The sequence below is a fragment of the Psammomys obesus genome, unplaced genomic scaffold, assembly GCF_907164565.1.
Source record: "Psammomys obesus unplaced genomic scaffold, mPsaObe1.curated_primary_1811, whole genome shotgun sequence".
Taxonomy (NCBI): Eukaryota; Metazoa; Chordata; class Mammalia; order Rodentia; family Muridae; genus Psammomys; species Psammomys obesus.
In genome coordinates this window covers 36,971,338-36,995,094 of record NW_026596034.1, presented here as the reverse complement: position 1 = coordinate 36,995,094, position 23,757 = coordinate 36,971,338, and the positions used below count along the sequence as shown (strand labels likewise).

Here is a 23,757-nt window from a genome sequence, read left to right as displayed (position 1 = left end):
GTCAGTGCAGACAGAGGTGGAGACATGGACAGCACAGAGCCCACCCATTCCCATAGCACTCACTGAAGCCTCAATGCTCCCATTCTCCACTGGCCCTTCCTGACCGTGCTTGCCCACAGTGACTGTATACATGGGAGCAGCTGTGCGCCTGTCAGACCAAGTTCTGACGGCTCTAACCTCATTAATGCTGAATCTCTGGTGCCCAAGGCCTCCTGTGACAGTCTCCCTCTGGGGACACAGCCATCTATCGTCCTGCTTCAGCCTTGATGCAGCATGCTCCACCACCTTCCCACATCTGATCGACAAAATAATGATGAATTTATGAACTTTAAAAAAAGTCATTCACATAGATATCTTCCAGAGCTTTTTACACCTGAGGATGGTGTCCTAGTCAACACCTTTCCTACACACCTACAGCCAGGGCACACAGTCAGCCTTCCGTAAAACATTCCAGCACTCACACCAGGATGAAGGAAGACCTGACACCAACTCAGCTAAAGAATCCAGGATCAATAGGCGCAATCCTCCTGTGTGCCGAGGAAGAGGAAAGTGACAGGGCCAACTATCCATAGCATGGGTCTGGGCTCTTTAGTTCCACTGAAGACATCAAGGTAACTGGAGCATTTGTGCCTCTGCACCATAAATGAAGCCATTCTGAACAGACTTGAGAATTAGCCAGAGGATAAAATGAGGACAGAATCTCTACAAATGGAAAGCAAAGAGAACTGGCTAATGGTCCAGCCAGAAAGCAGGTGCTTCATAAGCACATGCTGCACATTGCCAGCAGAAGGCAAGCTGTCTCTGGGAGAGAAGGGGCTGCCAGCAGTGCCCTTTGAGATTCAGTCCCAGATTTTTTTTTTTTTAAGTTCATTTTAAAGACACTGGGGAAGCAGGAGACAAAAAGGAAGTATGGAGTTCACGTGTGGAAAGTGTCAGAGATGTACAAGTTGCCTCACACTGTGACCAGTGACCGGCATGGCAGGTTCTTGTAAGGAAGCTTAGAGAAGAGCGGGTAGTCAATCACAGCTGGCAGCAGTGACAGGCTTCAAGACACGGGGGACAGGAACAGAACCAGAGGTCTCATAGCCTGGAAGCTCAGACAATGTCTCTTTCACAGCCTTATTGACCTTGACTAGAACCCTGTGGCATGGCCTACGGTTAGACATTGGGATCTCTGCCCTCATGTTACATGGATCAGGCAAGCACTTCTGCCTACAACTGAGCACAAGTATCACACTAACAGTGAGAAAAGCCCTACTGTATTTTTATTTTCAATTCCATGTAGAACTTTACTCATGAGAGGAACAGTGGGAAACTGGAAGGGTTTGCTTTCCTCATCCATGAAAAGGTGCCTCCTTCCCCCGGGGAAACACCAATGAAACAGACAAAAAAACACATCATCAAAGGAGAAAGAGCTACTGATTTCAAGGCTGGGCCTCTGCAGCAAGAAACTCCCCAAGAAAAAGGCTATGAGAACTGACTTCTGCTACTTGTTCCCAACTGTTCAAGCTTGGCAGAAATGACTAGGGTCCTCTTTAGCTCTGACTCTTTCCCAAAGCAGGTGGACAGGAAAGACACATGGGTCTTCCAGCACAGAAAGGGCTAGTTTTGGAAAATGAGCAGAGCATTCTGTATGATCAATGAGCTCTTAAGCTACATTACACAAACAAGAGCCTGTCCTGATTATCCATAACCCAAAGCTGTAATGAATCTTCACAAAATCTCCTTAAAAGTCACAGAAGTACAAATCGCCACTGCAATCACCAGCTTCCCTCTGCCCAGTAGCACATCCCTCCTGGGGACCCAGAGCCTGGGCACTTCACTAAGCACAGAAGCCCTCCCAGATATAGACACTAAAGAACTGCTCTCCTTATCTCAGGAGAATAGGAAGGTGTTTATGTTTGACATTAATGAGCAAGAACCAAGCCTACCTTGTCTACCTGTGTAAACATCATCAGTTTCATGGAAAGTTGCAGAAAGCAATAAACATGGCGGGAGTTTCTTCTCAGGTGCAAAAACTAATGTGAGAGCCCACAAAACACAAATGCAGGACAGAGTCCACCTGTACATACCTAGATACCTCAGCCCAGCTCCCTCCTATTGGAGGCAACCCCACCCCCACCCCCACCCCAGTGTCTCATGATGAGGAACACAGACGTGTGCAAGCCAGCTGAGAGGGTGTGAACAGGAATGGGTGAGTGCTTACCTGTCCATCCTGGCCAACGTGATGAATCTGCAGATTGCCCTGCACAGAGAAAAAAGGAGACAGAGTGAGAATCTCCCTGCATTATTCAGAAATAACCAGGAAACCATTAATTCTACAAAAATTCAACCCTTTTAAGCAATAAAACCCACAAAAATAAAACAAGTATTATTAGCCAAATCTCTAGATTTTTTTCTCTTGTAATAAGAGCATAAAACTTTAAACCTTTTCCCTCAACTCCCACAAATGAGAATGTATATTTCCTTTTTATTTTAAACAATTATAGGTCCACAAGGCATATACACACTAGCACGGTGTGGCCCACAGTGGAACTGCATCCCCATGACGGGACTACACTAACAATCAGGGCACTGCCTGCTTGTGTCACAACAGGCAGGAAGCTATTCCCACTACTGGTACAAAAGAATTGCTCTGAGTCTGCAGGGTCTCTTCACAGATGTCATTTTACACCATCATAAATTGCAAAGGACGGCAGAAAAGTGTCCCAGTTACCCCACTGTGCCAGGCAGACTCTCTCCTAGAGCGCTTCCCAGGCTCTGCTGGAACGGCATTGGCTCTAAACGCTGAGTACATGATTGCATGGCCTTGTGGCCTTGTTCCGACGCCTGACTCACCTCACTGTCCTGTGTAATCTGCACCTGCTCTCCTTGAGGCACCTGAGCAATGTGGAGGTGGCCCTGTGGGATCCACAGCAAGAGAAGACACCGAGAAGCATCAGAGGAAAACAAACCAAAGGGAACAACGAGCACCCTCTGCCAGCTTCATGCCTATCTGCTGTCAGCCCAGCAGAGGGCAGGGTTTGGCCAGCTGCTGCACTGTGTGCACAGCCTGAGCTCATCCCAGCCTCTGGAAGTAAATGTTCATCACATGATTTACGCAACTTGCTGAACCTTTAAATGTTACTTAACAACTAAGAATGTGCAGTCCCTGGGAGAATGCTGCTGAGGGTGGCAGGCGGGAGGAGTTACTCGTGTGCCCTGTACTAAAGGGCAGTTTTATTAAACACACATTTAAACAACTCATGTAAATACTAACAAATGAGGCTCCACAGAAGATCAGAGGTGTGACTCCCATCAAAATCCTATCTGGGGCAGGGGAGAAAAATGAGGTTAAGAGCACTTGTTGTTCTTGCAAAAGACCCGAGTTCAGCTCCCAGCACCCATGTTGGGCAGCTCGCAACAGCCCATAACTCCAGCCCCAGAGGCTCTGAAGCCCTCTTCTGGACTCTGTGGACACCTGCTTTCACATGTACAAACCCCACGCATAGGCGCACACTCATACACATAATTAAAATTTTTTAAATTTTAAAAAGAAATTTTTTTTAAACCTTATCTTAGCCTAAACAGATCTTATAGCAAACAACATGCTGCAGGTGTTGGGCCACATCTGTTTCACCCACATAAACCTGTGCCAAAGGGATCTATCTCAGTGCTCTCAAGGACCTCCCCACTAGCCACTGAAAACGCCTGCTGGTGCCTAGTCAGTTACACACATCAACAAGCCCATGAACCCCATCACTTACAGCCATTCTGTTTCCTTTACAACAGCCCCACAGCCCAGTGGACCAAAAGCAGCAGCACCCCAGCGCTGCCCTCAAAGCTCCTTGCTCTCTAGCAGGTTCTGAGGTGCATACTTCCTATTCTGCCACTTCCTACTGTGTGCTCCGAGTATGCAGAAGATTCTGGCTGGCCTCTGTGCGGTCCACAGACAGAGCACAGCACTCCAATTAAGGCCTGCCACCGTGAGCTGCCTGTGGGAGCCCGGCACACGTTAAACAACCGCTGTGAGAAACCAAGGCCATCGTCTTAGACCTTTCCATCGTGAAAGGCCGCCTGGGTTCATGAGCTGAGAAATATGCTTCCAGGGAGACAAGTAGAAGCAGATTCCTTCAAACAGGCTGCACACAGATGTGTGGAGTCAACATCTGCACAGGACAAAGGGACGAACCACAGGGACCAGTAAACGTCCTGCAGCGGTTCCTAACACTAGGTGGTTCAACAGGAGCCAAGATCAAGGTTGTCATAGTACTTTTCCAAATAAAGCACCTTCACATCACCTCACCTCGAGCATTGCCCTATAGCCACTTCCCCAAACATGTCAGAAGGTACGTACTACTTGCACCTGTCCATCCTCTCCAATCTGGTGGATCTGCACCTGCTGTGCGTTGGCCAGTGCGTAGTGTAAGGCCTGTGGCTGCGACGGCTGTATCTCACTGGTGGGTGGAGGGGTACCCATCATGGTCTCTGTGGAACATGGGAGCAAGTGTTAGAGCCCTCAGGTCCCACATGCACAGCGACACCAGGTCACATTAGCTCCTTTATGCGCCCCCACCTCTCCCACCCCTGGTTTCTAGACTCAGGTCAATGTATCTCTGCTCTGCAAGTCAAGGGAACTGAGATTTGTGGCAGAGGCAAGCATTGTTAAGATTCAATGACACCACTGTAACAACCTCTTTCTCCTGCAAAAACAGGTAGGCAAACTACTGAACTAACGCAGGGCTTGGGGGTCTGTCCACAGAAATGGTGCACAGGGAATGCTGGGATCAAGCCTGCACCAGCTCTGCCATAGGTGGCATTTCTCCAAGGCAAATTGAGCTCAAAAATATTTCTGCAATACATCGTATTTCCTGCTTAATCAAAGTAAGGTACATTTGGTTTGACATGTGAGCCATTCATTTCAATTGTAATACAAACTGTAAGGAGCTTTTTCTCCAGTACTGGAGACTGAACCTTCAGCATGCTAGTCATGGGTTCTGACACAGAGCACACTTCAGCCTCTGAGTGACATAACAAGCACTGAAACAAGAAATTAGGGCTTAGATTTTTCTTTTTAACTTTTATCAGATATTGTGCAATTCTGTGGCAGAAAGTTATAATAATTGATTAGAACAAATCTGCTGGGCAAACAGTCTAATACCTTGAAACTTGAGAAAGTAGACTATCAAAAAATACAAGCTCACTATAAAGAAGCTCACTGCAAAGAAAAGCTCCTGCTCTTTCCACCAGCATCAGTTCCCACGTGGTTTTAAAAGCACTATGACAACTAAACCTGTGCATTCACACACATGCACAGGCAAAAGACAGACAAGCTGGCCCCTCTGACACTCTAAACTCCTGGCCACTGCACAGATGCTACCTCCTGTGTCCTGTGCAATAAAGACACAGCATGTTTGAATGTTCACACAGTGCTGACAAATGAAAAAGTCCTTCCCCCAGGCTCTAAGAAGCCAATTTCCAGAAGCTTACATGCAATTTATGACTCTGTGGTTTGTATCCAAACTGACAGTGATTAATCCATCATTAAATATAATAGCTTTGCTGGGCACAGCAGCACACCTGTAACCCCAGCATTCAAAAGGCTGAGGAGGAGGGTAACAAGCTGGAGGTCAGCCTGGCCCATAGTGTAAGACCTGGTCTCAGAAAAATAAGGAATGAAGACATCGCCCAGAAGTAGAGCACTAGCCTGGCATGCATAAAGTCAGAGGTTCCACTCCCAGCACCACCAAACAAACAAACTAGCTAGCTGTCTTCATTACTTTTCTATTGCTGAAAAACACCATGATCAAAACAACCTATAAGAAAAAGCATTTAAGCCGGGCATGGTGGCACACACCTGTGATTCTAGGCAGGCAGAGGCAGGCAGATCTCTCTGTAAGTTTGAGGCCAGCCTGGTCTACAGAGTGAGTCCAGGTCAGCAAAGGCTACACAGAGAAACCCTGTCTCAAAAAAAAAGAAGGAGGAGGAGGAGGAGGAGGAGGAGGAGGAGGAGGAGGAGGAGGAGGAGGAGGAGCAGCATGTAATTGGGGCTAGAAGGTGAGTCATGGAAGGGAGCATGGCTGCAGGCAGGCAAGCATGGTGCTAGAGCAGTAGATAAGAGCTTACATCTGATCCACAAGCACAAGGCAGACAGGAAGAGACTGGGCCTGGCATGAGCTTCTGAAATCTCAAAACCCACCCGCAGTGACACATCTCCTCCAACAAGGCCACACCTTCTATCTTTCCCAAAACAGTGGACCAACTAGAAACCAAGTATGGCTCCTTATGGGGTCCATTCTCACTCAAACAACCACACTAGCCTTGGCACAAAACTCACACATAGGGCCTGTGAGATGGCTCAATAGGTAAAGGCACTTACCACCAAGCTTGCCAACCTAAGTCTGATCCCCAGAATGCACATGTAAAAAGGAAAGAACCTACTCTTGCAAGATGTTCTTGATTTCTACTCATTGCATGCCACATGCATTCTCCCTATCATGGGTCCCCCCCCCCCACACACACACACAGGGGCATGCATATGAAAACACACACACAAAATAAGATAAAATAAAAGATGGAATTCTTATCTATATAAATATTTTTAAGGGAAAAAAGAAACTCATTTGCAGTATTGTGTGGTGGTTCCTTGTCTCTCTGCTAACAAGTCTACAGTAACAAGGCAACCCAGGTGGAATCAATACCAATTCCAAATTAACAGAATTTTGGCTTAATTACATTTTACCCATCACTAAAATAGTCTTGAATACCAGAATAGCTTTGCTAAGACACCAGCTGATGCAGACAGAACAATGACAAAAATTCCCAAAGTCCCTTGGCCTACCCACCTACTCCGCTTAATCAGATCTTTGCCAGGAATGAGGCATGTTAAGGACAGACAATGTCTCCTCATCTGTTTACAAAGCAGTACACTTTCACAAGGCCCTATGGATGCTGTGTAACATGACAGCCCCAAGCCCAGGCCCTCTTCATAAAGCAAGTGCCTATCTGCCTCCTCAGCCATGGCCTGAAACTAGAACTACTAGCTCAGAAGCAGTTCTGAGGCAGCTCAGAGCTAGTCCCAAATAACACACACCCCAAGCCATAGGAAGAGGATTACAATAATCATGGCTGGTGGTGTTCTGGAGCCTCTGCACCCTGTTGAACAGCACTTCCTAGCCACAGCTTCCTTTCTACTCCAAACGAGAGCACAGAATGGATCAGCAGAGTTCTCACTCTAAAAGTGTCCCCTGGCAGGAGAATAGAACCACAGGAACAGCAGCTTGGCAGTGCCTTCTGGGAATGATGCCTAGGTCAGACCAGTGCACACACTATAAGGTCTGTCCATTCCCCAACAGTCACCCTGGGCAGCTGCCAGCTGCCAGGGCCTCTCAAACATGCCACTCCTGGGGACCTGACAGAATTTGGGCACTTAATACACTGCACAGTGGCTGGCCACCCACACAAGAAGCCGGCACCCACAGCATCTCAGCGAAATTGCCAATACATTTACAAGCAAAGTAGCAAAAGTGCAACCAGCTACTAATAACATTTTTTTGAAAACTAAAAAACAAAATATAAATATCATCACAGTAAACTACAGCCAAATAGCAGAAAGAAACACAAATAACTAGAAGAGCCCAAACACTGATAAGTAAATAAACCTGACGTTGACTAGAGCAGGAGCAACAGAAACAGACACAGGCACTTGAGTCTCCACCTGCAAAGCAGCTGTTGGCTTAAAGACCAGGAGGCCCTACTGACTTAAGAGCCTCAAAAGCAAAAGTGTGGGCTTGGGCCAGCAAGGTGCTTGTCAGTTGGGCACTGGCTAGAAATGTGGAGCTTCAGGCCACTCCACTCTACCTGAATTAAATATGAACTGACCCTGGTTCCAAAGCAGCACACCTCCACCTGACAAACTGAGCACCTTCAGACCCAGACTCGTGCGCCCGTGAGCAACCCACCTGTAGAAGGGATGTGCTAACGGTTGTTTGGGATATGAATGGTGCACTGACCTGCTTCTTCTATGCCAATCCCTTGGCATCTGCATCTCTGAAGGCAGTCCAACTCACCAACATTGCTACTCCTCAGGTCCTTCATGAACACAACAAACCCTGTACAGTTGAGTGTCTCATTGAAGTTCCCCTGTCAACATAGAAGCTATCTCTGGACTGCCTTCTTAGTGGCTCCCAACCATTACCCTGTGACCATGGGGTCAGACCATCACTGTGATGGTTCAAGCAATGTACGCAGGGCACTGTCCAACTGCACAGGTGCCAGGACTCAGCGTGGGTATGAATGCAGCAGTGGAGCCCGCAGGTACATACTTCTGGGGTGTATGTGCACCTGGGCAGGTGCGTTGGGCAGCCAGCTACAGAACCCTGGCTCTTTTCCATCCACCCTATGCTTGTCATTAAGCTAAGTAATGCAGACCACAACACCTCACTGTGTCGGATTTGGGGTGAGACTTGCCTCAAGGCCATGTCTAATAAACTCTACTTGACTAGTTCTTTGTGATGAAACAACAGCCAACTTCAGCCTGCATCAAATGCAGGCGCCGGCAACTGTTCCCTTATGTATCATCTCTAACTCTACTTGACAATTATTTGAAATTCTATTTTCTTCCTTGCTTCTACTTCCTATTCCCCTTTTAAGCACTTGAATATAACTTTAATACCATTTTAGTGGCATGTGCTGCTAATTCCAGCTGGATCTCCTTATCACTACTAGGCTTTTTTGATTGTTTGGTTAGTTGGTTAGTTGGCTGGGTTTGGGTTTTGTTTGTTGTGTGTTGTGGTCATTTCCCTGTGACTTGATATTGGATCCTAGACCTTATAAATGTTCCCAGGTTAGGTGCCTAGATTTTTTTTTTTTTTCCTTTTGAAATGCTGAAATATGTGGCCCAGTAAAATCTTTTCAGCTTGTCTTTAAGTTCTGGCTTTATGGGTTTGGAGAGATGTCTCAGCTCTTACAAGCACTGGCTGCTCTTTCAGAGGACCTGGCTTCAGTTCCCAGCACCCACATGGTGCTTCACAACCACCCATAACCTCAGTTCCAGGCGATGTGATGCACAGACCTAGGTATCCACTTGTGTGTGCAGCGGCTTTCTCAGCAAGAAGGCTCCCTCCAGTGTCTATTGTTGCAACCTGATAAAAGCAGAATCTCCCCACCCTTTGCACTATCGCATGGATGCAGAGCTCATGAGAGCCTCAGTAAGTCAGAACTAATGAGCCACTGTGAGAACTGCCCCTCTGAAGACACTGTTTCTCAAGTAAGGAAGGAGCAAACCATAGCCAGCATGGGTGGAGAGCACTCAAGAGCACGTCTAAGATTAGCCACTAGTCACGTTCAGCCCATTCAACAGCCACACCTCCCCTCAGCCAGATACAACTTCACCACGCATGTTTTACTCATGTCTAGAAGCTCCGCCAGGTTCCCAGGATAGAACTCAGACTCCTCGTTCTGCATGCCACCTGTAGAAATACTGCCCTACAGGGAACAATGTGTGTGGCCCATGCAGCTGCCACCTAAGGAACTTTGGCAACAGCTAGAGCAAAGTGTCTAATAACCACCAAAACACAGGAGGAAGAACTCTTTCTGGAAGATGGTCAAGAAGGGCTCCAGGTGACCAGCTTTGTAGTTTCCAAAACAGAGTCCCTAGACAAAGCCTGTACTGAGAGGGAGCCCTGCCGGAGCCCTGCCCACTGCTGCCCTTGGTCCTGAGCTGACCCTCAAGCAGGATTCAGCTTTCAGGAGCTACGGCTACTGCCAAGAAAGCTACGAAAGAGTTTAACAGATAAGTTTGGGATTGAGAGCATAGCTCAGTGGCAAAGTCATAGACCCAAGATTGCCCAAGACCCTGGGCTCAAGCCCTAGCACTACAATGAAGGGAGGGGACAGGCCAACAGGTCACTAGAGTTCAGAGAATTTGTCTCTGTGATCTTAAGGACAAGCCTGGGTCTACAGCCTCAAGCTAATATGAAGAGCACAACAAGGTCCCTCCATACTTCACCACGGCCATTCTGAAAGTAACAGTAACTACTGTTAAGGCAGCAAGACACTCAGAAAATGAGTAACCAGGCAACACAAGAAGATTCCGCACAAATTTTTTTCCATTTGAACTTACAGTGTAAAATAATTAGGCTTCTGCCTAGGGAGTTCCCAAAAGACCAGGCTCACACTGAGTGGGGCCAGGACTGATGAGCTGCTGGGCTACACTCTGTGTGCACGCAAAGGCTTCAGGCAGCCTTCTCCTGAGCCTACCTGAGGCACTGTATGAGGATGAGGATGGGGTCCTTCGGGAGAAGCTCTTGACTGCCAGGCTCTGGCCTCGCTGCTTCCGCCGCCAGGCTGTTCGGCACTTGGAGTCAATGCTCTGCTTAATCCGATACCAGTCGGATTCTGTGATTCCAAATTTGTAGAAGAGGTGACCTGAAAGAACATGTTCCAGATAAAAGCTGTCACACGTAGGCTTTATCCTGGGCCCCACTGCTGAAAGCACCAAAACACAGAAGCTGAGCGCTGCTAGGAGACCCAGCTGACCTGCTAGCCTACTCCTAGAAGGCTGACTCATCTTCTAGAAAATCTCACTTCATCAGGAAAAAGTATCACTCAGGTCACTAGGTCAGCAGGATCAGATGCAGATACTTATCACTCTTCCTGTCTATTTAACCTTTAAATAATTTGACTTCACTCCAACACCAAGGGGAATCCATTTCTCACAGGCTCCAGACTTTAACTCTCTTGCCCTAAACTCACAAGACAACAACACACGCCATCTTGATTGCCTAGGGAATCAGAGACTTCACACTGCACTCATGCAGGTCTTGCCAGACCTATAGTCTGTTTCCCTCTGCTCCTCTGTTAGGCCCCCCACATCTGTCCAACCAGCCAACAGTACTCTGCCGTCCCTCCTCACGCCAAGTCCCCTCAGCACAGCACACGTGCTTTTCTAGAACACCTACCATGTACCAAAATGTATAGGATTCTCACTCAGTGTTTTTACCCTTTTTTCCTTTTAAATGCAGGGAACCTGGTTTTACTCACTGTGCCTGTCAGGAACCAGCCTTGGCACTCAGTAAACCCTGGCTAGCTGCTCAGTGAGCAACAGTCATCTGAAGATACCTGGCCAGTGCTCCTTGTCAGGTGCTTGCTCCTGCATTTTTACCAGGCTGTCTCCCAGAACACAAGTTCCTTGTGCACAGGGATTACTCTCTAGAGTCACTTGATGCCTTGGGGAAGGATACTACCCACACCTCACCATTGGAAGAAGGAACAGGAAGTCGTGCACATGGCAGAGCACCTCCTGGAACCCAAACTGCTAATCCTTATGCCAGGCACATCACTGAACAACTAAAAAACAAAACAAAACAAAACAAAAAAAAAAAAAATCAAAGCTACAGAAGCATGCCAGAAACAGGTGACTGAGGGGAGCTGACAGCCTAGGCCCACATCTCACTAGCCTATGAGGTGTTCCTCCCTTTTTTCTTTTTAGAACTTACTTTTTATATTGCTACTTGTTAACAGTGCCAATTAAAATCTTTACTAAATTGTGTGTGTGTGTGTGTGCGCGCGCACGCGCGCGCGTGCGTGCGCACCCATGTATGTGCGCACAAGTGCAGGTGCCACAGGGAGATCAGTCATCGGATCTCCTAGAGCTGGAGCTACAAAGAACTGCGGCCACTGATGTGGGGGCTGAGAATCAAGCTCAGGTCTTCCGGAAGAGCAGTAAGTGCTCTTAACCACTGGACCATGTTTCCAGCCTGAGGCCCTTTGCTTGCCATGGTCCCCGTGGCCCCAGGAAGGATAGTATTGAGGGACATCACAAGACATTCTGTTCAACACAACCATCTCTGTAGCTGGCTCATGCAACTTCACTGATAAACAAGAAAATAAATGGAAGAAATTCAAACTATAATAACCAAAAGCCTAAGATGGAAAACTTCCTGTTTTGGCTACTAAGGCCACTAGGTTTGGATCATCTACTGAGAGCTAAGTGACCACAAACTCTAAAGCTTCTTTTATCGATACCAAACACGAGAAATAGTGAAAACAAAGCCTTTAAATGTTGTATTAAGTTATCAGGTGTCGGGAGAAGTGTTGACTTTCCTGTTTGCTTGTGTTCAGGAAGCAATGACAGCAGACCTCTGTGATGTGGAAGGAGGCTGCTGCTAAGAACACATGGAGCCCGGCAGCACTTTTCACCCTCCCTCATGAAAGCCAATCTGGGAGTGAGCTGGCAACTCTAGTTCTAACTTTCAGGTCACCTAAAACAGACACAGAGCCATAAACCACTGTATGGACAAAGGCCTCACTAGGCCTCATGTTAGTTACCTGGCCACCACTCACAGTCACCACAGAAACCACCACAACTACCTACTCTGAGGCACATTTGAAAACCTTGTAGAATAAGAACATCATCCTTGTGCCCGTTTTGAGACAAAAACAAGGAACAGGAGAAGCAAACTGTAAGAGCTGCCTCACAGTGCAGCTTCTGGCTATCCTCCTATGCACCCTCCTTAATCACAGCGGAGGGCCCCAGGTAAGAGTGTCAGGGAGACAAACAAAAAAGGCCTCATGTCACACATTGCTCTGCTGCCCAGGAGGTCATGCAATAGAATTGAAGCTCAAAACTGAAAGCTCTCAAAAGAACAGAAGCCTCCAGCTGCTGGCCTGTGGAGTGGAGTGCTTAGCTCATAGGAAGGCTATGGTCAAGGGCACACTTGCTCTTCAAGCTGTGGAAGGCAGCCAGCTTGCTCCCTTGTGGCAGAGCCAGGAAGCATCTGCCACCATGGCTAACGGCCTCTCCACCCTCCATAACTCTACTGCAGACCTCTGACATCATACAAGCAGGCCCCAGATCTCATTGAATGAGCCTAAACAGGAGCCTGCTAGGAGCTGTGGGAAAGGCAGCAGACTAGAGCGAACAGAGTTGCTCCTCAGTGGGTGGCACAAAGGAAGAAGGACATTATTACTGCTAAAGTAACCTCAAGTCCAAGGAGAAAGCCATGCAGGAACCACATGCCAACATTTTTCCTATTATAGACCTGACATGACAGCAGCTCCCCAGAAAGACATCCGTGCCCACCAGGGGAAGGAGCACTGGACTAGAGGGTGTTCTGAACAGGCCTATGCCTGTCAAGTCTCCCAAGGAAACCCTGCTGGGCTTTCCCCAGCTCATTCTGATCCATACATACTTCCCCACAACTTCTCCTAGTTTGTAGTCACTGAAGGTCAATCTCTTCTGAGAAGAGGTTTCTAGCTGGTCTCCAGGACTCATAAGCTCCTCAGCTACCAGCTTAAACTGACCAAACTCTTCCCTGGCCCTCTAGCCAAACCGATGTTCTCTGTGTATCCCAAGACCCCTGCCAGACCATGGCAGGCCAATGCCACACCTACATAGGCTGTATCCAAAGCTTATGAGCAGCTTTCCCAACCTACCCTGCAGGACCTAGGGAGAGACAGCATTAGATCACTCAGACTCAGAGAGGCCCACATCCCTGTGCAATGATGGACCAATGTCCCCCAAAATCTATCTTTCCCAAGACTTCCAAATGAGGCCTCGCTGGAAACCGAGCCTTTGTAGATATGGCTGAGGATGATGTTACACTAGTGGGATCTCACTCCAGTACAACTATGAGATGGGAGAAACACAGACATCCAAGGAAGAGATGGGTCAATAGAGGCAGCATCAGGAAGCACCACAACTGCCAGCTACCACCAGAGCTAGAGGCAAAGCCCCTCTGGAGGAGGAGGTGCTTCCCTGCCATCTGGGCCTTTGCTTGAATGCTCAGGCCATGGGCTCTGTTAGAGTAGCCCTTATAACCCACGATGCAATAAACCAGGAGAGCTCTCTGGCTCCCAGATAATGTCCTCCCTTCAACTTATGACCAGGAAACTGACTGCTCTGAGTAAGGGTAGTTTAGGAAGAGTCCCTGCATGGGTGTGGTGGTGCACACCTTTAATCGCAGAATTTGGGAGGGAGAGACAGGTGGATCTGTCTGAGTTTGAGGCCAGCCTGGTCTACACAGTAAGACTGTTTCAAAAAAAGGAAAAAAGAAAAAGAGTCACTGCAGTCATTTTCCTGCTGTTATCCATGGGCACATGATTTTGTACCATTTAGTCACCTTCAAATGGGTCCCTCACGCTAGCACTCCTTAAAGACATTTTCAGAGATCAGACTTTGCTCTAGTGTGACTAGGATCATGTGCGCACGCGTGCATGCGTGTGTGCATGTCTGTGTGTGTGTTTAAAGTCATTTCTGGCATTTGGCAGATTTGAGCATGCTTGTCTGCAAAGTTCAAGCAGAGGCTTGATGATCCACTCTCAACAGCTCAGCCTACATGCTCACTTAAAACAGTACCACTTCCATGCCAAGAGATCAGATCACTACAGGGTTGGTCCAATTCCCAATTCCCCAGAAAAATACTCAAAGCCATTCAAAGTCAGATTACTGCTCTTTCTGCACACACTTCACTGGTGACTCAAACCCTGGGGAGCTAACCAATCCTTAACAAAGGCGACAGGCCACCTTATCTCTCTTCCTATCTTTCACTGTGAAGACACTAATAAAACTTGCTGAAGAAGGCTGGTAGCAGGCATTACTGGGAGACTCTGAAGGAGTAGTAGAGCCCAAGTTTAGGGTAATACTAGACAAGCTGAGGACTCAGAGGTCAAAGATGACTATCATTCTTTTAACACTCAATGATAGCACATGGGCACTAACACAGCATTGACAGATGGCCTGGGGGAGGAGGCTAGGTAGGTTTGGCCCCATCAACCACCTCTGAGGATGGCACTGCACCCAAAGGAGAAGCCTGTATGGCACATCCAACCTCTGATGAGGGCCCACACAGGTGGAGGTATACCAGCAATTCACCAAGTTTCTGTTCTTACAAAGCTAAGGAGCCATTCGCAGAGAGGCTGGTTCAGAACCTAAGGCCATGAACCCGTGGTCATTATGAGCGGCCTGCATTCCTCTCGCACGTGGCTGCCAAGTGAAGTGCAGCTCACGACTGGGGAAGGCAAGGCAGACTCCTGTGCAGATGCCCATAGTCTCCGAGCCCTTTTCTCTCCCACGCACCACAACCCCCTGGAGCTAGGCCAGAGTGTCTAAATGTGGTGCACACTGGCCCAACACTCTGAAACCCCAAAGCCAATCTCTCTCTCTAAAAAAGAGGTGTCAAATACCTACCTTCTGTGGGATATTTGATAGAGCTGTGGTTCCTCTGGCCCCAGTACTTGCCCATGGCTGTCTCCTCGGTAAAGACAATGCAGCTGCCCCCTCCAGGATGATGAAAAAGCCAAAGGTGTGGCCCCAGTGAAACTAAACACACTGCCATCCCAGGAATCATCCTGCATGTGAGCAAAGGCCACCACTTGCCAGTTCATTCCAGGTATCTCTGGAATAACAGTCTAGGAGGTTGGGCATCAGGCTGAGTCACTGACAAGAGGGGCCTGAACTTCTTTCATGCTTTCCAAGTATCAGCGGGATGACATAGGACAACTAGCTTGAGCAATTAGTGTTCCTCAAATAGGAGGAAACCAACAAGACCATGTTAGGTACTAAAATCGGTCCTTGAGGGCTACTGGCCTCCAACACAGCCAGATCAGCTCATGAGTATGTCACACAGAGTGCCAGGACCAAGACCTCCCTGAACAGAAAGCAGAAAGTGGTATTCTACCAATGCCACTAGGAAGCTCAGGAGTACCATGGTGAGTGGGCAGCAAGGAGTTCCACCTTTGCTCTGTCTTCTCCAAGAGCAGCCTAAAAATGAATGACACTGGGATCTGCAAGCCCCTGGAGAAGCGTATTCCAAAGTGTCCCTTTCAGCACAAGGTGCTACATAACATCTTGCCAAAACAAATCCTGAGTGCAGAGCCCCATCTCTGGAACAACCATAAGACTGGCATCACCCCTGGCACTGGGAACATGGTCTGGGTTTGACTCCCTGACCATCTCAGCAGCCCCACAAGCCAGGCTGTTATCAGCTGTGTGAACTTACACCGGATGCCGTAGATAGTGAGGGGGTCCAGCTGCTTCTTCCCATGCTTGCCCTGGCCTGACAAGTTGGACACGGCCTGCACCTCACGGTGGAACAGGTAGTCCAGCAGCGTCAGTGCCATCTTCTCGGCTGTGCGACAGTTAGTGCTGATGTGCAGCATGTCGGAGGGGATGATTGCACAGCGTACCCGCATTTCAGGGTTATTCTCATCACCCAGCCAGGTGCCATTGGGATAGTCCTCTGAAAGAGGAGAAAGGCCTCAGTTAGCAAATCTCAGAAGCATGTTCAAACAGTATAGCACCCAGCTCAAATACGAGCTCCCTGGGGCTCTTAAGACAAGCTCCCAATCTCCACCTGGTTGTCGGGAACACCAGAGCTGAGGTGTAGCCACTGGTGTTAGCCAGCAGCAGGCCCAAGCCATCCTGATTATAAAGAAATACATCAAACAAGATATGAGGCCAAATAACAGGAGCCCCTTGGGCAAACAAAATGAAAAGTAAAGTCTTAAAGGGGAGAAAGTATGCTGGTGAGGGATAAGCCAAGCATTGCCAGTCTCCAGGACCCATGGGTCCAACTCATTTGACCACACTTCAGTCGGTGTTATGTACACCTTTAGCCAGGTCCCTCTCATAACACTGTCTTAAAACATCAAGGGGAGCTGGGCACGGTGGTGCACGCCTATAAACCCAGCACTCAGGGAGGCAGAGGCAGGTGGATCTCTGTGAGTTTGAGACCAGCCTGGTCTACAAAGCAGCAAGTCCAGGACAGCCAAGGCTTCACAGAGAAACCTGTCTCAGAAATCCAACAAATAAACCACCAAGGGGTGACATGCTAGCAGGGTGGAGGATGAGCATTAGCTCTCAGCTGAAGGTTAAGGTTGAAAATAGCTGAATGTTGGAATTTAGAAGATGAATAAAAAGCAGTCTCTTTCTCGGTGACACCAATGGTTTGTAAATGGAAAGCTGGTTCTCAAGGGTAGGTTCTGTTCTAGAAGTCACTGCTCTATCCAGTGGAGCTGGGTATAGTGGCACATGCCTATAATCCCAGAACTTTTAGAGGTTTGAGGCAGGAGAATTGTGAATTCCAGACCAGCATAGGTTACATAAGGACACTCTAGCTCAACAAACAACAACAACAAAATAAATGTAAGAGGACAGATGGGGGAAAGGAAAATCATATCTTATCAAGTGAGGCCTAAGCCTGCTGCCATTATTCAGTGACACAGGGAACAAGCAGGAGGGAGAACTGCTACTATGGAGCCTTGCTGCCTCACTCAGTATATTAGCTCCCACAAGTACACAAACCTGGTGCCCTCTGACCTTGGGCAGATAACAGTAAAATCCAGGTTCTCACTGGAAACACTGAATCATGTCTCTACATAGAACAAAACACAACACCTACCCACAACCCTATCTGAAACACACCTTCTGTAAACTCAGGAGGAGTATACTTTACTAAAATAATCCAATTTTAGCATCTGAACAACACATCATTGTAGTTTGACTTTACAGTTCAAACAAACAAACATGCTTTCTATTCCAGTCATATCAACCTTCAACGACATCATCACTTTTGAAAACTGTTAAAGATGATTTTCTGTTCTTCTTTAAAGTAGGGAATACAAGCAACTGCTCTAACAGTCTGTCTTAAGTTCCAGAAAAACACAGAGAACACCCCTAGGTGGGCATGGCCACTTCCTGTGACATCCGCCAAGCACCAGTGCAGAGCCTTGGGTCTGTGTTTCTGCCTCCCTCAGAAAGGAAAGCAGACATTAAGCCCAAGCAGCAGGTGTCCTAATCCTCTATTGTCTCCAGGGCCTTGGGGGGGGGGGGGTGTTAAGTCTGTGCCTAGGATGAGTTTGCGGTGGAGCATAAAAGACACTAGCTGTACAACAACTGCCACTCAGCAACTCCTCAAACAGTGTGGGCAGCAGAGATGCCTCAATATGAATCATCCCCTCCCCGTGGCCCCCAAAAGCAACAGCCACAACAAACCTCACCTCTGTCATTTCTATCACACCCAAGGACCAAAGCATCAACTACATGGAACTAGAAAACGTCCCTGATAGAGGCTCAGATGAAAGAGCAAGGGAATAGTTCTCACTGCATGCCTGGCTGGACATGCTGGGCTCTGTGACAGTCCTGCCTCCCAAATGCATCTAGTCGCTAGTCAAGAGCACTAGTCACACGTGTGGGTTTCCTAAGCCATTCCTGGACTCCGCTGAAGTCCTGGAGGCCAATGACATGTGGCATTCTCCAGTAGAAGGTAATAAATGACCAGAGAAGGTATGATCCACAGAGGCTGCAGGGCTACTCAACTACTACAAGTCAAATTAGCTATCTGGGGTCAGCGTCAGCTTCTTTCCGGCAACTTTTTAGACAACAGGCTTGTAGTCATGAACTAGTATTAAGTATATTTTCCATCCATATAAAAACTGAATTCCCATCTGGCATTTGTAAAGCAAACCCAGTTTATCAACATTAAGACACATGCTTCGTGAGATACTAGCAGTTCCAAAAAGGAAAATGACCATAATGAAGCCCCTGGAACTTACCCGACAGGAAACAAGAGTCAGCATCCACCGCCTTCCAGGCGACACTGCCTCACAAAGCCCAGAATGTTTTCAGACCCAGCCAAGGGCTGGCCACATTTGTTTAACCCAGTTCTTCCAGAATGTGGAAAAGAAGAGCCTCTGCGTAGTCAGCAAACACCTTATTCTTGTGCATTTATGAATATCTCTCCTGAAAAGTATCTTGAGTCATCCAGGGGTCAAGGAGCGCCCACGGAATATGGAGGCTTATCTGTGCCTGCACATCCGTTCTTGATACCTGCAGCTAAACTTCGAGATGCTGTGACATAAGCCCCATCCTCATGTGGACAGCTAGGTATCTAACCAATATTCCATATGGGAAAGGGGAGCAGAAAGGCTGGAGGGTTGTATGCGTCCTGAACCAAGGGAATGCCACATGCCAGGGAACAACTATGAGAGCTACTTCTATGGCATGGGTGTGGAGAATTTTAGAAATTCATTCCATGAACTACAAAACTTTAAATTTCAATTTAGAAGTGGCATACTCTACCATTTTCTTTAAGAAGGTTTTGGTATGTATGTAGGATCTTTCTTTCTTTCTTTCTTTCTTTCTTTCTTTCTTTCTTTCTTTCTTTCGTAAGCTATTTTAAATCAACAATTCTATTATGTAGCTGTGGTTTCGACCCAGTAATGCACAAATATTTCTTAGCATAAGAAAACCAACTACAACCAAGAAGGACTGTTACCTTCTACCATGTGGCCACCCCACAAACAAGATCCATGCATCTGCCATCAGTTCATCTCTCTCTATGGCTGGGCATCTCAGGGGTTGGTCACAATAAAGCAAAACAAAGCAAAAATTAAGTTGAAAGCCACTTGGAGCCTTCCCCGGTTGCTACCAGCTTCACAGTACAGGGACTCAAAAGGCCTCTGTCACAGGAGGTTGTCAGTAAGTCCTGACTGGTCAGCAGAATGTGCCATCAACTATGTTTGCAGAAACTATGGGGTACAGAGGGAGCACCCTGAACCAGTGATGACTGAAACACAGTACTTCCTCATTGTAATTAAGTACTTAGCATTTTACATAGAGGATTTGCCTGTCCAGTAGGAATTACCAAATGCCCACTGTGAGAATGGAAACCCAACTAAATCCTTTAATTAACAGATCCTGCTTTGACGCACTTAGCTAGTTTGTATCTGAAACTCTGCCAGCTTGGCCTGTGGCCTGTCCCTCATATTCTCAGTGTTCAAGAATGGGGTGCAGGAGGACCTGACCACCCACAGAAGATATGGGCAAAAACTAGGTTTAACAAATACTTCCCAACAACTGGGAAACACATTCTATCTCACCCAAACTAAGCTTTCATCACTAACAAACTAAATAAAATTAACTAGAATAAAATGAAATGGCACAGGCCTGTCATCCCAGCTACTTCAGAGGTTAAGGCAATAAGAATGAAATTACAAGGCCTTCCTGAGCTAAAGAACATGTTCAGGGTCAGCTTAGTGAGATATTGTCTCACAATAAAGAGGGCTGGGACGTAGCTCAGTGGTAGAGTGCTTGCCAAGCATACACAGGCGCTAGGCCCAATCCCCAGCACCCAAAACAGAAACCAGGAAATGGTACCCTGGTTACTATAACCAACTGACTTCAAATTTTACATGTGAAATTCTTAAGCAATAACCACTTCAAAGTGTGGTACTCCAGAGCTCAGACATACACTCTAATAAGACAAGAACCATCCGGTCTACTTGCAACTCTTGGTTCTTAGCAAGGGCCAAAAGGACTAAATCCCACAGACTTTCTCTCCATAGCACCCTCATATCAATAATGCTTCTGTAACATGAGCCAGATGACCTGACACTCACTGCTAAGTAGCTATCCTGCAACTAAGTGGCAAGACTGTGGCTGTGACTGTGGCCCACAGGCGAGTGGCCAGTGCTGCCAGGGCCCGTGCGCGATGAATGCATCTGAAGGGAGGGCTGTCTGGCCTGGCAGACCTCTTAACACTTCCATATGCGGCAGCCACTTAGGATGACACCATCTGCTTCCACACACTCTTTACAAAACCATGGCGCAGCAAGATAGTTCACACTGCTGATAAGACACCGTGACCGACCTTTCCCAAAGAAGGAGAAAGCCAGATGGCTCCAAACTCTGACCTCTTCTTTAAAAGTAAAACCATGAGATGGGAAGTGTCCAGTCCTGGTGCTGCCCACCAGCATGATGATGGTGGACACATGCAGCGTTTAGTGTGGCTGTGACAATGCCCACAACCTCTACTAACAAGTGTCTTACTCAGGGACAGAGCTTATGTTTAGAGCCTGAACTCAGACATAAGTCCCTGTTCTTCCTCAGGACACTAACAACAAAGCAAGTGCCAAGCATGACTCCTTTTCCTGAGTTCATTTCAACATGAAATGTTCACTTCCCCAAACGAAATGTATGTCATATTCATCACATCACAGAGTCGGATTCAAAAGAAAAAAAAATTTTTTCTTTTTTTTTTTGTTTTGTTTTGGGTTTTGTTTTTGTTTTTGTTTTTCAATATGGGGTTTCTCTGTGTAGCCTTGGCTGTCCTGGACTCGCTTTGTAGACCAAACTGGCCTCAAAATCACAGCAATCTGCCTAGCTCTGCTTCCCTCAGTGCTAGGATCGAAGATTTGTGCCACCATGACCAGCTGAGAAATTCTATTCTCGTAAGAATCCCTGACTTCCTAAATTATCAAGACTCTGTTCCTTAGCAGTCTATACCGAGCCTAAGCAGCTGGCCAGGTAACACCAGTGCTTGCACAGCTCCCACAAGAAACAAAAGATAAGTCAGGCTCCTTGGCTGTTACAAGTGTGAGTCTTATGCAACTTCCTTGAAGGAGGAATGATTGGCACCTGTCTTCTCAGTATAAAAACAGCCAGCTGTCCTGGCCTTGAGTTCACATGGATTCCAAAACTCACACACAAATGTTCACACATCACAAAGTACAACAGCCAAAAGCAGAAATAATTCGAATGCCTGTCAGCCTGCTATGTAACACGAAGGCAAGCCTGGAGCCTGTAATTCCTGTTATACAAACGGAGGGCCAGAGCATGCAGAACACAGTCTTTGTCATATGTGGGAAGAGCCAGGGGATTGCAAATAGAGTCCCTGCCACACAAGGGAGAAGCACAAACAATACAGTCCCTATGTGTAAAAAAAGAGGACGAGAGCAAAGGGAAAATGGCCCCTGTCCCTGCGATGAAATGACAGGAGCCATGATGGCCTACAACCTGGATTTAAGCACATGCAGGGCTCATAGGAACTCCCATTCAAACAAGAAGATCAGCAGCTGAGAGCTGGGTAGAGGGTGAGGAGTGACTGCTAACTGGACTGGGGTTTCTTTGAGGGGTTAGTAAATTAAAAAAAGTTCCTAGATTCAGCTAAAGATGACACTGTATAAACACGTGGCTACACTAAACCAGCTTCTGTCACTGTGACAGAAACAGTTTCTAAGGAGGAAAACTTTCAGAGGAATCAGTCCACGGTCACTGGGCCTGTGGTAGTCAGTCATCATGGTAGAAGCTGGAGGCAGGAGAGGCTGCTCATCCCATTAAAGCTGGAACACAAAAGGAAAGGCTACATGGGGCCAGGACATGCCCTCAATGGGCCATTCCTCCCCAAGCCGCCCACCCCCCAAAAGTTCTACCTGTGAACAATCTGAGCCATGAGTGGGGTCAAGCTCTCAGCACACAAGCTTTTGGGAACAGTCACAATCTAACTAAATCTAAACTTTAGCAACTGCTAGAATATGTGCTATAAAATGAGCAACTGTGATCGCAGAAAATGGTGCCCTAGTAAGGGAGTACTGCAATTTTGAAAGATATTGTTTCTAATATTTCAGATACAATAACACATATACGAGCAAAATCTTCCGTAAGTAGGAAAAAAATGTGCTTATAGGAAAAACCAGTAATTTAGATATGGAAGCAAGAGCCTCACAAGGTCTCAGAGGTAAACACAGCTAAGTCTGCTGGAGTTCTTTCCTTTCTTGCCACATTAGTCACATAGTTAGAAGCAAGCGGACACTTCAAACTGTTCAAGGAAGAAGAGCCTGCCTTACCATGAGGACCCCAAGAAATTATGGGGAGGAGTCTGAGGAAGGCAGACTCCAGCACTGGCTCTCCTAGCTCCTTGCAGATCCCCAGCGCAAGAGGAAGCCCAGACCAAGGAGACTGTACTGTCTACACCTGGCAATAGTCTCTGGAAACCTGCAGAGAAACGCTGACAGTGAACAGCTACTGATGTGCGATCATGTCATGAAAGCTATTCTCCTCAGGAAGAAGGTCACCCAAGAAGGCAGCACCATACATGACATTGAAACCACTCTGAAAACCGCAGCTGCCAGGGAAGGATTTCTGTGCCAGCCGGGAAAAATGAGCATAAAGTCAGCAATACGAAAAAGCCACAGGTGCTGGGAGAAAAGCATAAATGCTGGGAGAAAGGGACAGGTGTTGTCAGCCACAGTGGGATTCTCAGTTCCTTAAACTTTCTTCATTGTTCTGTATCACTCTCCTTATCAACAATAAGCTACATGCTCTTCAAAAAAAAAAAAAGTACAAAGGCACAACTATTGGCAGCCCTGGGAACGCACCTTCAGAGTTCAGGGTGATGAGTGTGACGTTGCTTCCAATGTTCTGGCTTCCTGGCTGGCCGCAGTTAGACACAGAGTCACTGGCCTCTGACCCACTCTCCCCATCTTCATTGTGGCTGTCATCTTGACCTGGCACCTTCACCACGATGGTGTTCTGTCGACGCCCAGGAACAGCACTGGTGGGAAACAAACACAGCAGCCCAGGCTGTGAGAGGGACATGAGTGGCACACTGAGACTAGCCCTGACTCACACTGCTGTGTGGACTTATCCCAATGCCTAGCTGAGCATGGACCAATGCACAAGGTGGGTCCCCCAACATGCGGTGTGTCCCCACACGCACCCTCCATGGAGATGAGCAACAACATAACACAGAAACAGTCTGAGGCCGAGAAGACACATAATATAAGGCAACTGCATAAAAATATGAACAGCAAAAGAATAAATAAAGCATAACTCACTGAGACTCAGCCTAGAATCCTGCTTTCAGATCTTAGAGGTCATCCTAACAAGGCTGACTGCACAATGGTCATCGTGTGTCAGAAAGCCCCCATCCATCCATCATCCATGTTGTCAGACACCCAAGATGACTCAGCCTCCAAAACACCTCCACACTCTCTGAT

The 23,757-nt window shown here is 47.4% G+C and overlaps 1 protein-coding gene across 8 annotated transcripts in view; it reads right to left on the bottom strand.

The window, feature by feature from the left end:
- Banp (BTG3 associated nuclear protein) overlaps positions 1–23,757 on the bottom strand; it is a 76,532-nt gene that overhangs the window by 16,264 nt on the left and 36,511 nt on the right. For 4 of the 8 annotated variants that reach the window (XM_055621051.1, XM_055621055.1, XM_055621053.1 and 1 more), the window contains 6 exons: positions 23,137–23,312; positions 15,981–16,220; positions 10,240–10,407; positions 4,337–4,467; positions 2,839–2,910; positions 2,207–2,245 (listed from right to left, as the gene is read on the bottom strand). In XM_055621051.1, the coding sequence (XP_055477026.1) occupies positions 2,207–2,245; positions 2,839–2,910; positions 4,337–4,467; positions 10,240–10,407; positions 15,981–16,220; positions 23,137–23,312 (826 nt within the window). The remainder of the gene's footprint in view (positions 1–2,206; positions 2,246–2,838; positions 2,911–4,336; positions 4,468–10,239; positions 10,408–15,980; positions 16,221–23,136; positions 23,313–23,757) is intronic. The other 4 variants (XM_055621052.1, XM_055621056.1, XM_055621054.1 and 1 more) reach the window with 1 other exon arrangement.